This window comes from Eublepharis macularius, chromosome 12 (assembly GCF_028583425.1).
Source record: "Eublepharis macularius isolate TG4126 chromosome 12, MPM_Emac_v1.0, whole genome shotgun sequence".
NCBI lineage: Eukaryota > Metazoa > Chordata > Lepidosauria > Squamata > Eublepharidae > Eublepharis > Eublepharis macularius.
In genome coordinates, this window is record NC_072801.1 from 64,452,856 (window position 1) to 64,467,767 (window position 14,912).

A 14,912-nucleotide genomic window follows, 5' to 3' on the forward strand; every position below is an offset into this window, starting at 1 on the left:
TCACCCGCTATTAATTCATTAATGTGGTTAATCTGGTGAAGTTTCCACCTTTAATTAAGATGTGACCTCCCCCTATCATACATTTCCAACTGTCCTGATTTCAGGGTGGTTTGGCCATGTTAGTCTGTGTAGCAGCAAAATAAAATGGGAGTCCTGTGGCACCTGAAAGCCTAATACAATTTATTCTAGCATTTTCTGATACCTGTCCTTGGTAAATTGCTGTCACCGTTTTTCATCTTTGGTGCCTCGTTACTGATTTATTTATTCATCAGAGTTCACCTCACCCCCAAAGTCTTTGGAAGTTGGACTTGGGGTTCTTGCCTCTAGTGCACATGAACAATACAATACAAAGACATCAAGCAGTGCACAACCTATTACCATACCGAAGTGATGGTTGTTGTCTATTTTGAACTACTGATAAAACAGACTTCAGCAAAGAGCATATTGCAGTATACATTCAGTATAAAGCAGGTGGATATATATATCCACCTGCAATATATATATTGCTATGAATTGTTAGGAACTGTAAGCAACTGAATTTATGTCAGCTGATGAGGCAAATCTTGAAACTCTGTTATTATTGCCTATTTTTGTTTTGTAACTTTCTTCTTCTTCAGTAAACATGATGTTTATTCATGATGCCCTAATAATCACATACACAAGGGTATACACACTTGGACCCTTGCGAACAAATGTACAGAAAACTCAAGCAAGCACTAGCTTTTTGTTTCCAGTTATTTGTAACTCACAAAGATCCCATTAAAGGTTGATCACAGATTTCCATATCCTTCAAAACCATGATTGCCAACTCCAGATTCGAAAATTCCTGGAGATCTGGGGAGGGACCTCGCAAATACTATAGACTCTAGAGACCACAGTACAAAGCAACTGTTTTCCCCACGGGAACTGATCTCTGTAGTTTGGAAGTCAGTTGTAATTCCAAGATCTCTCCTGGCTCCGCCTGGAGGTTGGCAAGCCCAGGAAAACCGATTACAAAAAAAAATACAACCCCGCCAGAGTTTATGGTCGCGTATCCTGCCTGCGAAACTACAGCCCCCATCATGCGCCTTTAAGAGCCCTAGATCGGTGAGAAGACCTCGTGGGTGTTGTAGTATCCCTGTCCTTTTGTTCTATTACGAAGGGAACTATCAAAAAGAGTCCAGTAGCACCTGGACTACTGGACTCTTTTTGATTTTGCTACTACAGACTAACACGGCTAACTCCTCTAGATCTATGACGAAGGGAACTATAGTTCCCATAGTGCCAGGCCCCATTACGGCTGTTGGTGCCGCGTGACTCTTGGGGAGTTGTAGTTTCTTCCTCGCCGTATCCTCTCGCTAAACGATGACAATGAGCCTACAACTACCGTCATGCGCCAATACTTCCCTCTACAAAGGCTTGCCGTTTGCGATGTGCGCCGGGATTTGTAGTAGATTCCACTATTATTTTAAAGGCGAGAACTACAATTCCCACAGTGCACCAGGGTGCGGCCGCTGGGACGCCTTAGCCCCCCTCCCTCTGACCTCCCCCCCGCCCCCCGGGCTAGGGGCATCTCCCAAGATGGCAGCTTCTGCTCCGAAGGGTGGGGGCGGCTCCCCCGGCGGTTCTCTCAGCTACTGCCTGGCCCAGTTGCAGAAGGGGACGGAGCCGGGCCTCGGCCGGGCCCTGCTGGCCCTCAGGACGCAGCACATCAAGGAGGCCGGGGGCATCGCTCGCTTCAGGAGCCGCGGGGGGCTGGCGCCCCTCCTGGGGGTCCTGGCCAGCGCCCCCCGCCCGCGGCGCACCCTCGACCTGGCCCTCAGCATCCTGGGCAACTGCTGCACCGAGGGGGGCAGCCGCACCCAGGTGCGCGAGCTTGGGGGGATCCCGCCCCTCGGTGAGTCCAGGGTGTGTGTGGGGAGGAGGGGCTCTGCGGGGTCCAGACTAGACCCGCCCCTGAAATTGAGGGGACCAGACCAATGTTGCCAACCTCCAGGTGGTGGCTGGAGATCTCCCGGAATTACAACTGAACTCCACCTTTCAGAGAACAGTTCCTCTGGACGAAATAGGTTGTTTTGGAAGGGGGACTCTAGGGCATTATACCCCATTGAGGTCCCTCCCCAAGGTCCCCTGAAATCTCCAGGAATTTCCCAAACTAGAGTTGGCAACTGTACTATGGAGTTGGGGCTGCCTTAAATGTGAAAGGTCCAGACTCGGGTCGCGCCCCCAAATGGAAGGAGTCCAGACTCGGGTTACATCCCTCAATGTGAGGGGTCTACTCCCCCCCCCTTTCCCCTTGCCCTCGTCTTAAACTAGATGAAGTGGCTTTTCTTGCCAAGGGTGGGGAAGCAGATGGGGGTTTCCCAGGAGCAGTAGCTCTCTGCCATTTGGGCCAAAGTGGATTTATTGGTGCTGGAAGCGGGGTTCAGTCCTGAATTGGCTCTTTCTGAGCTGCCAAGTAGCGGGGTTCTCCTTTTGGGTGCCTTGTATAGTGCAAGAGGCATCTCTGCCTGCTCAAGTGAGTTAATGTCACCTTTAAGGTTTGTCTTGTGCTGAAAGGACGTTGAGGGTTGCCAGGCAGAAATGTCAGGTTTGCCTCAGGGCATTCATGGATGGTTGCTGAAATATGTAGGCATCTCGTCTGATGTTCTCCTGAGGATTTTCAGACAAGATTCACTTTAAGCCTTGTGAGGGTTTTGTGAAATCCGGCCCAGTGTATGCACGTGAAATGCTGGGCAATGCAGGTTGGACTTGAGGCTTTTTAAGTGGAATACTTGAAATGTCGGCCTTTGCTTTTACGGGATGGCTGCAGCTTGAGAACACGTCCCAACTTGTACTTTGCTTTGCAGCTGGAACACGCCCCCTGCCTGCCTGCTTGTGTGCCCCAGCCTCAACCTTTGAAATTTGGCGATGAGATAGCTGCTGGCTGGCTAAGTGGCGGGCTTAAAACCATCCGAACCATCTTACAAGTTCTATCACTTTTTAATAATTTCCTTTTGAACTTTTTCCGGTGAAATTGGCATTTTCTCTGAAGAAGACAACGGTGGCAGCCCTCAGAGCATGAGTGGTACTTTGTGGCCTGTGCATGAAGCTGTCTTCAGACCTGGGATCCTTTTAGCTCAGTATTGTTGACTTTTAATGGGCAGCGCTGCAAGGTTTACCTTGACGTTTGCTCTCTGAGAGCCTTTTAACGGCAGGTACTGAATGTGGCACCTTCTGCATGTAAAGCATTTGCCGTACCACTGAGCCATGGCGTCTGCCTTCCAGCAGGGAGCAAAATCTCATGTGTAATTGTGAAATAATGTATGTACTGGACATGTGAGAGAGCAGCTGCTTTTTCACAGTGTGGCATTATATTTGATACCGTTGTGCATAGAACCCGGACCGTAATGCCGTTTCTTGGCCAGAGGAGGGTGGTCTGAGACGGGCCAAACTGAATGAGGAAAATAATTGGTCAGGAAAAGCTGCCTTCTATACACAGCCGCTTCCAAGCAGAGCTAAGGCTGGGGTTGGGGGCGGGGGGGGGGGAGGAGAGCCAGCTGTGGATTTATAACAAGATTGTCTTTCCCCCACATTCTATTGCTTGTAGTTACCGTCCTGAAATCGCTCGCTGTGGAAAGTATCCAGAACCGGACAGCTCGGGCTCTCGGCAACTTGGCTGTAGACACAGAGAACTGCCAGGCCATCCATGAAGCAGGTTGAATGAGGGGCAGTATTCTTGATGGGGGTGGTGGTGAAGGATCTGCGGCAAGGGTTATAGGGTTTGGCACCCACTCTGTCTGTACAAGTTGCACCGGTGTTGTGACCTTGCTCTGTGAAGGCGGGGCAACGGCCAGCCTCTTCGGCGCCCTTCTGTGCAACGTGGAGGAAGCTGCCTCGAGAACAGAAGTGGCTGAGAACGTGGGGCATGAAATACCTTGCAATAAAGGACATGATTGCCCTCTTCCATGATGAAGCGCTCCTCTTTTCCACAAATGGGACTGAGGTGGGTTTGCGTCTCATGGCATCCCTACCAGTACTTGGCAATCAGTAGCCTTCTAGCAAAGCCCGGGGGCCGAATGTCGGAGCTGAGGGATCCCCACTTCGAACAACGCCCCAGTGGTGGACTGCTTCAGTGATCTTAGACAAGCCTCTCAGCCCATCTCTGTAGTGTGGGGGTAATAATACCACCTTCTTTTAATAGCTTGTTGTTTTTATATTGATAACTTGTTTTAATTGGAAGCCACCTTAAGAGGGCTATGATGAGGTGGCACAGAAATTTCTTAAACAAACAAATAAATGACCTTACAGGGCTTGTGAAATGCTTTGACTATTTGAAATGTGCTGTGTAATTTTTAATGCACAAGAATGACCATTTCTTGGTTTAAAAGTTGCTTTGCGTGTTGCAAAATTTGAATGGGGGGGGCACTTCAGTGCAGGAATTAACAGGCAAGGTGCAAATGCAGTGTGAGACGCACTATGTGTGGGTTTGCAAGCTCAGTTTTGCAACACATGAAGCAGCTCCCAGTTGTGATGGACTTACTCTTGCGGTGGAGTGCATCTTGCTAGAAAATGATCTTTTCTCTGCTGTAACTGGAGAACTTAGGTGCTTGATTTCCATGCAAGAGGAGGCTGTTTTCCTTTGGATACCAGCCACAGATCATTGAGTGCGGGGCAGGTAGATTGCTTCCAGAGTATGTATGTATGTGTGTGTGTGTGTGTGTGTGTGCGTGCGTGTGCGTGCGTGTGTGTGTAGACTAAGGGGTTCTTCTTAGGATTTCCTTCTCTGCTAATGTTTGCAGTGATTTATTTAGTAGTCTCCAGTAACTAAGAGAAACGAGGCGGCAAAGTTACTTGTCTCTTCTTAGGTGGCCGGTCTCGTAATGCTGCATTTGCGGCGTCATCCTGTACTTTTATGGTATCCCAACAGGCACCAGGAGTAAGAGAGGGCCTAGTTGTGGGAGGAGGAAGTTCGGTGGGAGAGCCTGACTTTTCCCCTTGGCCTCTCTTCTGTTCCATCCCCGATACCCTCTTGCAGGAGCTGCTCCCTTGCTGGTCCAGATCCTCACCACCTCCCAGGACAGCGAGTGTTTGCAGAGCGTGATGCGAGCGGTGCGGTACCTGGCTGACTCGCCTGCTCATCGCCTGGCCTTGGCCCAGCAGGGGGCAGTGCGCCCCATTGCCGAGCGCTTGACTTCCTCCCTGGATGACATCGCCCTGGTTGCCGCAGCCGTGCGGGCCCTGCTTGAGCTAACGAAGGGCTGCAACCGTGACTGTGCCGAGCAGCTCAGCCTGGGGGGTGGGGTGGCACCCCTGGTGACCTTGGCGAGCCACGACAAGCAAACAGTGCGGGAGTCTGCCCTCGCAGCCCTCGCCAACCTTTGCCTTCAGGGTGTGCTGCGTCCGGCCGTGGGCAACGCCGGTGGGGTGGAAGTGCTGGTGGGGGAGATCCAGAGACGGAAAAGCGCTGGTGCTCCAGGAGTTTCCCTCCATGCGCTGGTGAGAGCTCTCTGCTTGCTGTGCCGGGAGGCGGTCAACAGAAGCCGGATACGTGAGGCGGGGGGGCTGGAGCTGCTGCTCTCCCTGTTGCGGGATCGAGGCTATAGTTCCTTCCACGCCCGTGTGGTGGTGGCTTTTGTGGCTTTCCTCTACGATGAAGAGGCCTTGGAGATCCTGCAGGCCAGAGGGCTGGTGCCTTTACTGGTGGGGAGGCTGACAGCTCATGGCCAGTGGAGTAGCCAGGAACAAGAGGAGGCTGAAGAACGGGAAGACGAGAGAGATGCTGCGTCTTCCGACTTCCCTGCAGAGGGGCGCCGTGGGGAGCAGGCCATGCCTGGAGCAGAGTCTTCCAGCTTCCAGAGTCTCAGGTATGTGCTGCCTTGAGCTGGGCGCTAGCTTTGATCGGGGTCTGTTGACAGGATCTGAGAACAGCAGCGGCTGCTTGGAAAGGTCAGAGCCCATAGGTTTTCTGCACCTAAACAATGCAGACTTATGCAGAGGAAGGCAACGGCAAACTACCTCTGCTTGTGTCTTTCTTGAAATCCCCCTGAGGGGGGTCGCCAGAAGTCTGTTGCAACGACACCGAATTGTTATTTAAGAAAGGACAACAAAATCCATTCCTGGATTAGAACGATCTTGCGCAAGCTTGGCACACTAAATATTTTGCACTTCTCACTTTAGTTTTCAGACCAGTGGGAATTTGGGCCAGCCAGGAGAGGGAGAAAGCAGCAGAGGAATAAAGGGGTCTGGGTTGGGGCTGTTGGCATTGAGGAAAGAAGCTGGGCAGGACTGTTGCCCTGCCCCTTGGCCACTGGCGCCTCAGCAGACCCACTTCTGGTTTGTTTTCAAAACCTCCTCTGCAGTCTGAAGAGTTACAAACTAGCTGCCCCCCCCACTCCACACACAAATGGGAGCTGTGTTTCTCAGGATTTGGTGCCACGTGGCTTGCTTTCCTAGGATCGCACTGCACGTGGGTGCAGTTTGTGGTCTACTTTCTCTGTGTTCTCTGGGCCTGCTGACAAGCTCATTCAACAACAGGGAGAATTATATGATGTTAGTTACTAGCACTGACTTTCAAGCAGCATGCTGAAAGGGGATTCATGCATGGGGTGGTTGTGGCCTGCGTGTGATCACCACATGCAGGCTTTTTTAATGCCTTCTGTATTCCTACCAATGGATGTCTGTGAGCGTACTTCTGACCTTGGTTCCTCTATCTTTCCCTCCCTTCTCCATGGCTTTTTGCCCCCACCCCGATCTACTGCAGGTCCTGGCTCCTCTCCGAAGGCTATATTGCTAGTCCCGGTGACCTTTCCCCACAGTGGTCCCCTGACACCACCCTTTCTGAACTGGATGCCCAAGTATGCATCAGCCCCAATCAGGAACTGCAAGATGAGCCCCTGGGGTCTTGCCAAGCCCCATCGGAAGTCCAAACCCAGTCCAGGGCAGAATCCCCCGATTTCTTAAATTGTCCGTTGTTGGATGTCACGCTTGAAGAACAGCCAGGCTGTTCTGAGCCAGTAAACCTGGCAGAAGAAGGTGGCACGCATTCGGAAGAGAGTCTTTGCCCGGCTGCCTTGCCTGTCTCAGAAGAAAATGGAAGTCTCTGTTCAGCACAGTCACCTTTCCTAGAGACCATGGATCCATCGGGGGTCAAGGAGCACGAAGCAGTTGGGACTGATCAGCGGCAGAAGGGTCCGGCGACAGTATTGCCGGAGGCAAGCTCAGCAGAAGCTCCTAGAAAAACAGAATGGTCAACTCGGCTTGTGCTGGCAACAGATGAGAATGAGCCAGGGCCTGGGAGCCTGCACACAGCTGTATCTCTTCCAAGCAAGGGTGGCCAAAACCAGCCGTCACCCAGGTGTGGTACCAAATTGCTGAACACAGGAGAGGCATGTCTGGCACCCAAAAAGCTGACCCTTCAGAATTCCCCAGGTTCTCCTGAGGAATCCAGGCCACCTACCTTCTGCTGGAAGCGGCGTGCCAAGTTTCGGTTAGCATCCGAGCAAGCTGCGCCTCCTCAAACCTCACGCCCCACTGGAGAGACCTCATCTCAGCTGCTCTCCTTGGCCTTGCCGCTCTCTTTCTCTCCACACGGGGGCGACAGAGAGCTGCATGCCCCTGAAGCCCCGGCCCTGCTGCTGCTCTCGAGGTTTTCTCAAGCTGAGGATCCCAGTCGCACCTTGGTGACACCGACCACATTGCGTGGTCTGCTCCGCTATATCACGGGGAGCCCCTCCCCCTCATCCCGCTGCCTTCGGCTGCTGCATCGTCTCACCTGCAACCCCGCCTGTCTGGAGGCCTTTGTCCGTTCCTTCGGGGCCTCGCTCATCCGTGCCTGGCTAGTGCTGGGTGTGTCCCCAGAGGAAGCTGCTAGTGCTACTGAGCAGAAAGAGATGGAGCCAAGGAATCCTGATGTTGGACACCGCAACACTGGGAAATTCAAGGAACTGGGTGCGTGTTTTTTCTTTCTGTCTCATCCCTTAGCCTTGTGTTCCGGGATTCCGGGGTTCAAACTAGCACTCATGGCAGCCAAGTCTTGTGGTCACCCATTAAGGATGAGCAAGTTTATTGCGGCCCAGACTTTCAGGGACTAGAGCCTATTTCCTCTTATGCATGATGGAGAAATACCTGGGTGTAGAGGGAAAGAATGGTCAAAATGGGATCAAAAGATCATGGCATGTAAGAGGTGATGATTCTGGGCTAAATATCGAAAGTAACCAGCTGCATGTATCTTGAAGGATGCTGAAGCGAACAGCTCATATATCTGATAAAGTGAGCTGAGATCCAAGAATACCCATTTGTCTTTAAGATGCCTCAACTATACACATGTTGTGCTTGCAGTGACCAAGCTATGCTCGTGTTGGGTGTTTTCGGAGCTGGAGGGGGGGGAGGGTTCCTGCATTGGGCTCCCCACCCCTCTGCCTTTGTGGTTCAGAGGCTCAGTTGACTGGTTCCTGGGGTCTAGTTAATCCAAAGTCTAATTAATATCTGGTCTGAAATGCCAAGATATTCTCTTCCTCTGCACCAGAAGGCTTAATACGAACCCAAGGCTCAGCAGAATCAGGTTTCAGTGCAAAGGAGCTCCCACCCACCCCTGCCACCAGTGAGGAATCATGCAGACTCTTTCTGAGCTTATTTAGTTATTTATACCCTGTTTCACCCCCCAGTGGAGACCAGAAACATACATTATTCTCTCCTTCTCCATTTTATACTCACAACAACAACCTGGTAAGGTAGGCTAATAGGTGATTAAAATGTGGACTTCCCTGCCAGAGGTTGTAGTGATGGCCCCAGGCATAGGTATCTTAAAAAGTGAATTATCCAGATTCATGGCAGTCAGGACTATCAGTGAGTGCTCGCCCCGGTGACTAAAGGGAGCCTCCACATTCAGAGGCAGTAAATCTCTAAGTATACTGCCAGGAGGCAACACCAAGGGAAGGCCTCGGCCTCAGTGTCCTGTCGGTGGCCTCCAGAGTTTCCAGTTGGCCACTGCGTGATAACACGGACCACCAGTCTGGCCCAGCTTTTCTTATATCCTTAGGTTAGGCTGAGAGAGAGGCTGGCCCAGGGGCACCCAGTGAGGTTCTCTGACAGAATGGGCCTCGACCAGGGCTCTCTCAGAAGATCCTGGTTGAGGCAAGGCAGATCTCTTTGGAGAAGTTTATCCATTGATCTAAGTGTCCTCCAGGGAACATAGGGTGAGAGGCGGTCCCCTACATATGCGGGTCCCAGTCTGCTAAGGGCTTTAAAGGTGAAGACCAAGACCTTGAGCCTGGTCCGAAATGGCACTGGGAGCCAGTGCGGTTGGTGCTATACGGGTGTTATGTGTGACCGGAATGAAGTCCTGGTCAAAAGAGACGCTGCTGCATTCTGGACCAGCTGGAACTTCGGGAGCAGGCCCAGGAGTAGCCCAGCGTAGAGCAAGTTACAGTAGTCCAGCCTGGAGGTGACGGTTGCACGAGTCACAGTAGCCAGGTCACGGGTCGAGAGGTCAGGGAAAAGTGGCTGAATTTGGTGGAGATGGAGAAACGCCGATCAGGGCAGCTGTCGTGACCTGGGCCTCCGTACGTGGCAACCTGGACCACACTCAGGGTTCTCTCCGATGGCACAGGTGCTTTCTGTTGTGGGTGGTTTGCAAAGCAGATTAGACAAGTTCATGAAAGTTGACCGATAGATGTTGCTAGTCTGTTGTGGCTAAAGGGGAACTGCCACAGTCAAGAGGCTGCTGGCCTCTGAATACCAGTTGCTGTGGGAAACGGTGGTGAGGGGCAGTTGCCTTCCTGCCTTGCTTGTGGGCTTGGAAGCATGTGGCTGGCAAACACAAGCAGGTTGAATGACTCTTTGATCTGGTCAAGCAGGGCTATTTTTGCCTTCTTTGCATTGCTGACATGCGGGGTGTGTGTGTGCGTGTGCACGTGTGCTTCCAGATCCAAGGGAGCCTTTCATTTCCCACGTGGTTTGCAAAGCAGATCCCTGCTGAGAGGTGTGAAAGTGATCAATGAGATGCGTTTCCAGCTGTTTTGAAGTGGAACTGGGAAAAGCTGGTGGGCGGGGGGGGGGGCGGACTGCCCATTGCAGCATTTGACTTTACTGCTCTTCCTCCTTCCTTTGCCAGGTGAGACGCTGCTGATGAACTTGCGCGTACAAGCGGAGTCCCCTTTTGGCGTGGGGGTCCTCAACCACATGCTGCTGTCGGGCCCCGAGTCAGACCAGGTGGCCTGTGCGCTTGCCCTGCCCCTCATCTGCAGGTGGGTCCCATGGATGTTTCTTCCTCTTGAAACCAGCAGGGGGAGCTCGAGCTCGATCCCTCGGGGTGGCCTTCTGTGGCAGCGGCTTCTTGCTCATGTCAGCAGGGCAGCCAGCGCGCAAGGAGGCCCGCCTGTTTGAACAAGAGGTAGACGGTGGCCTGGAGAAGGGAGGGCTGATAGTCTTGCTCCTTTCCCACATCAGATGTTGGGGGAGGAAGCAAAATTTCCACTCAGCCTTTCTTTTGCATTTACCAAGGGGTTGAGGATGACCCACTAGATTGGAAAGGAATTGGAAAGTCAGGCAAAGTCTGTGAGAAGAAATGGTGGCAGTGCTGGGAATGTGAAAATTAAATAAAACTGGATCTCGTGGAGAATTTCTGTAGACGGGTGGGGTTTCCTCCTCTCGCAGCAGCCTTTCTACTCCCCCTTGCTGTTTTTTAGGGAGGGGGGGTTCCTGTCTCCCAGGAACAGCATTGGGGGGCATTTTGTACTGGAGAATGAGGGGAGGCAAGGAATTCGTGCTCCGTTCCATTGGCAGGATCCAAGGCATTCCCGGGGCGGGGGGGGGGGGAGGTATTCAGGAGAACATGTATGTGTGGTCAGCACAATGTGTTTCCTCAAAAATTTAAACTAAAATCACGTGGCGATGTAAGGAAAAGGTCAAAGCAGCCCCAACGGGTGAGGGTGTGACATTCTTCTCTTGCTTCTGCCGCAGGAAGGATTCCCTTTGCCGGAAGCTTCTCCTGGACCACTCTGGCCTGCGTCTCCTGCTGGGCGCCCTGGTGCGAGGCCCTGACCCCCACTTCATCTTCTATGCCTCCGATTCACTCTCCTTCCTCCTGGGCTCTCAAGCTCCACCTGCTGCTGGGGTCTCTGCTCCTGCCTTAAAGCGGCCCCGCCTGGACCCCCTCCTGCCCTGTTCTTACCTCCACTTGGTGGATGAAGGCAGGGCTGACCTGCACTTCCAGCTTGACGACGGCGCCTCAGTGCCCGCCTCGCGTCAGGCGGTAAGCGCAGCCTCCGAGGTCTTCCGTGCCATGCTGGGTGGAGGGTTTGCTGAGTCAAGCCGTGCTGCTGTGGCGCTCCATGGTCTGTCGCCTGAGCCCTTCCTGGCCCTTGCACACTTCCTTCACGGCTGCCGGGGGAAGCCTTGCCCGGTGCTGGGTGTGCCGTTCTCCCTCGCTTTGGCAGAAGAAATTTTCACGGTTGCTGAACAATACCTCCTCCCCGAGCTCCAGTCTCTGGTTGATGATGCCATGTGCCAGGACTACTTACACCCTGGGACTATTGGAGAGGTGTACTGCTTGGCTGAGCGGCAGAACCGGCCCTGCCTGCTCCAGCGATGTGCCTCCTACGCTCTCTGGGAGTTGGCAGAACCCACCCAGCAAGCCGCTGTGTTGGCTGAACTAGTCGGATCCACTGGACATCCCAGTGAGTTGGCTGAGGAGCTCCTGAGGGCAGTCCTGGCATCTCCGTGGGGATCTGGTTGTGAAGGGCAGCTAGGATGAAAGCCTGTGCACTTGCCTCCTTGCTCTCCAATCTCACACACACATGACCAAAGTATTAGTGTTGTAGTGGAACACACCAATGCACGTGCATCAGGAATGCAAAGAATAAACGGGATGTTCTTCCAAGAAGGGTGGTCCAGTGGCCAGTCCCACAGTGGTATGAGGTTCGACACTCCTGAGTGGACAGTCTTGGGGGATGGAGTGGCAATGAGTCCCACAGCAAAGTGGGTTGTGTATATGAGGTGGGGGGGTGGTGGAGGCAACTGCACTGGGAAAAGCAAAGAACAGGGATATGGGCTGTTGGAAAGATGGTGCTAACCCTGCCAGCTTGTAAAGTTGGCAGAAGAAAGCTTTAAAAGAAGAGTTGGAGAAATTTGCAAAGGAATTGTGGCTGGAAATCCTGGTCAACCGCAACATTGTCTCCCTTCCCCTTTTATTTGCAGAGAAGTTCCCTTCCAGTAATGGGAGGAGCACGCTGGCATTCTCTTAAGTGGTTCTGGGTGTGGCAGCAATGGAAAGTGGGTGGTGGGTCCCTTCCTGGTAGGGGGGAACTCAAGGGAAGGGGCTCCAGATTGCACACCCAAGTATTCAGATGGCTACCACACCACGAGGAGGCGGCTCTGCAGAAATTCCTCCTCCACTGTGCGAGAGGATGTCTTTGCAGTGGAGGTATTGGAGGGGCATTAATAAGTAACGAAAGGAGCCTGAAAGAAGAGGAGGAAGATCCTGCAGAATGCGCCACTTTGACTTGCTCCTTCTGGGATCCATAAGAAGAGAAGGCGCGCGCGCGTGTGTGTGTCGGGGGGTGCTTTGTAAATCGGGAGGCTAATTGGAGGGGTCTGGCTCAGTCGTGCAGGTAGAATTCTGTTGCATCTAAGCTATTGTACATAGAGAAATATAGATTCAGAGATGTCCTACATGTCCATGTGGTCTTGCTTTATTTATTGAGCTAATAAGTGAGAGACGGACAGCTTCTCTCCACTGATGGGGAAAGGTCATATGATTTCTGTCACTGCCAAAACCGCCTGGGACAAATTTTGGAGGCACTGCTTTGCTAACCGACCGGTCGGATTACCCATTTCCCTTCCCTCTTCTCACAGACTTGGTATTGTACTGGTGGAACTGGAGGAGACATATGGACGCAAAAAGGAGAACGTGGGGCCGGGGTTTGCGTGTCTGGCTAAATGCTCAGCGGGTGGGATCGAGAACTGGATGCCCCGTCATGCCAGTTTGAGTATCTGCACGGAACGGAGAGGTGGTCGACCGCTGTCCCCTCCCCTCCCAGCCTTCATTCCACGCCAAGAGCAGGAAACGCCTGCTCCTAACTGCATCCAGATGGTCTGGAGAACTGGTGAGGGGGAGGGAGGAACCACTTCCGGAGAGGTTGGCGGTAGCGATAGGCCCTCTTTGGCTAGGGAGGACTAGGAAAGGGTCCCCTGGCTGGGCTCTTTTTTTCTAAAACAGCCTGCTCCTGTTTTCTTCCCGACATCTTTTTTTGAGGGTTGATTGTTGTCTGATTCCACCCTGCCAGGCGTATACTAGATGCATGAAATTGACCGTTGATTTAATTCTGAATGTCCTCTTGCTAGAGAGGCTAGTGTAAAATTCCAGCTGGAAAGTCCAGTTAGGGACATACTCCTCCTGCGACCCACACACACGTGCATTGAATCTTGACATTGTGTGTATGTATGTGGAGCTTTGGAGCATTATAACTTCCATCTTCCTGCTGGTGATTTTTTAAAAACTAGTTGGCCCTGATGCCTGAGCAGGTGAAGTTTTTCCTATCACTTCTTTCCAAGCGGGGAATTACTGTCCCTTGTATGATGTTTTGCTCTTCCAATCACAGGAGCAGAGGTCAGTACAAATGGTGTTGACTCTAATTCTCACCAGTCAGCTAATCGGTGTGTTTCCAGAAACATCCTGGAATGAACGTTCTACTACGGAAGACAGTTTTGTTTCCCGACTCTCCATCTGCTGGACTCGGGGGGGGGGGGGGTTCATATGCCTCCCCTCCACCTACGACTTTGCTGGCCTTACGCCGACAGTTGTGCTTTTCGGGGGGATTTCACACTCTGGCCAAGCTTCTTCCATGAGGTCCAGTAACATGCCTTTGGGAAGCTCTAATGAAGTGTCCACTTAGAATGAGAACCCAAAAATGCAGAAGGCCACATGCATGTCTTGGTCTCAAAATATAATGAGCTGCGGTTCCGAAACCGAGTGTGTGTAGCAGCCCAAATGCATCCATTAAGTGGTAGACTTAGAATCCATGTGGCTCCTTAGCATTTTCTCTTTACAATTCACCTGTAAGCCAGGGTCAGTAGAATTGTGCCTGTGTTACAGCTGGGGAAGCTGAGAGAGGCTTGCCTGAATCACTAAAGGGTCTTGGGATGTTGTTTAGAGCACCTGGTTGGTATGCAGAAGGCCCCCAGGTCAATCCCTGGCATCTCTAATTGCAAGGATCAGGTAGATCCAGAGGAGTTAGCCATGTTAGTTTGTAATTGCAAAATAGTAAAGAGTCCAGTAGCACCTTTTAAGACTAACCAACTTTATTGTAGCATAAGCTTTTGAGAACCAAAGCGCTCTTTGTCAGATGAAGAGAGCTGTGGTTCTCAAAAAGCTTGTGCTACAATAAAGGTTAGTCTTAAAGGTGCTACTGGACTCTTTACTATTAAGGATCAGGTAGGTGATGATGTGGAAGATCTCTACCCAGGGCACTGGAGGGCGGCTGCCAGTCCGAGTAGATGAGCCTGGCTTTGCTCGTCCAAGAGTCATAGCATCAGGCGGCTTCGTGTGTTCAAGCAGGGACAATCTTGCCTTGCACTCTTGACTCCTACCGTCCCAATCAGTGCTCTGCTGGCAGGTAAGCTGCCCCTTGGGAGAAATAGGAGGGTGCAGACTGAGGGGGGCCCTCAACTTCTCTCCCTCTCACTTGCCTTCATCTACCTTAACCTGACAAAATATTTGCACTGCTTTATTTGAGCTCAGTTGGATCTTCCACTCCCCGTTCTGTCGTCCTCTCTTTTTCCAACTTCCTTGGCTCACGCCATTTTACATCTTGTGTTTCTTCTATCCCATAAACATCCTCTGAATCAAATCGGCTCATGTGGCTGGAGATTATGGATCTTCCCAGTGGCCGCTCAGCCAAAATCCAGCTCTGGCCAAAGCCCTTGTGACCTCTGCTGGAGGCAGCAGTCCCTTC

At 52.1% G+C, this 14,912-nt stretch overlaps 1 protein-coding gene across 1 annotated transcript; it reads left to right on the forward strand.

The window, feature by feature from the left end:
• The first annotated feature begins 1,492 nt into the window (after positions 1-1,492).
• On the forward strand, positions 1,493-12,621 carry ARMC5 (armadillo repeat containing 5). Its single transcript, XM_054993197.1, has 6 exons — positions 1,493-1,876; positions 3,569-3,676; positions 4,997-5,825; positions 6,722-7,908; positions 10,073-10,205; positions 10,921-12,621. The coding sequence occupies exons 1-6, from the start codon at positions 1,561-1,563 to the stop codon at positions 11,711-11,713; spliced, it is 3,366 nt and encodes a 1,121-aa protein (XP_054849172.1). The 5' UTR covers positions 1,493-1,560; the 3' UTR covers positions 11,714-12,621.
• The last annotated feature ends 2,291 nt before the right edge of the window (positions 12,622-14,912 follow it).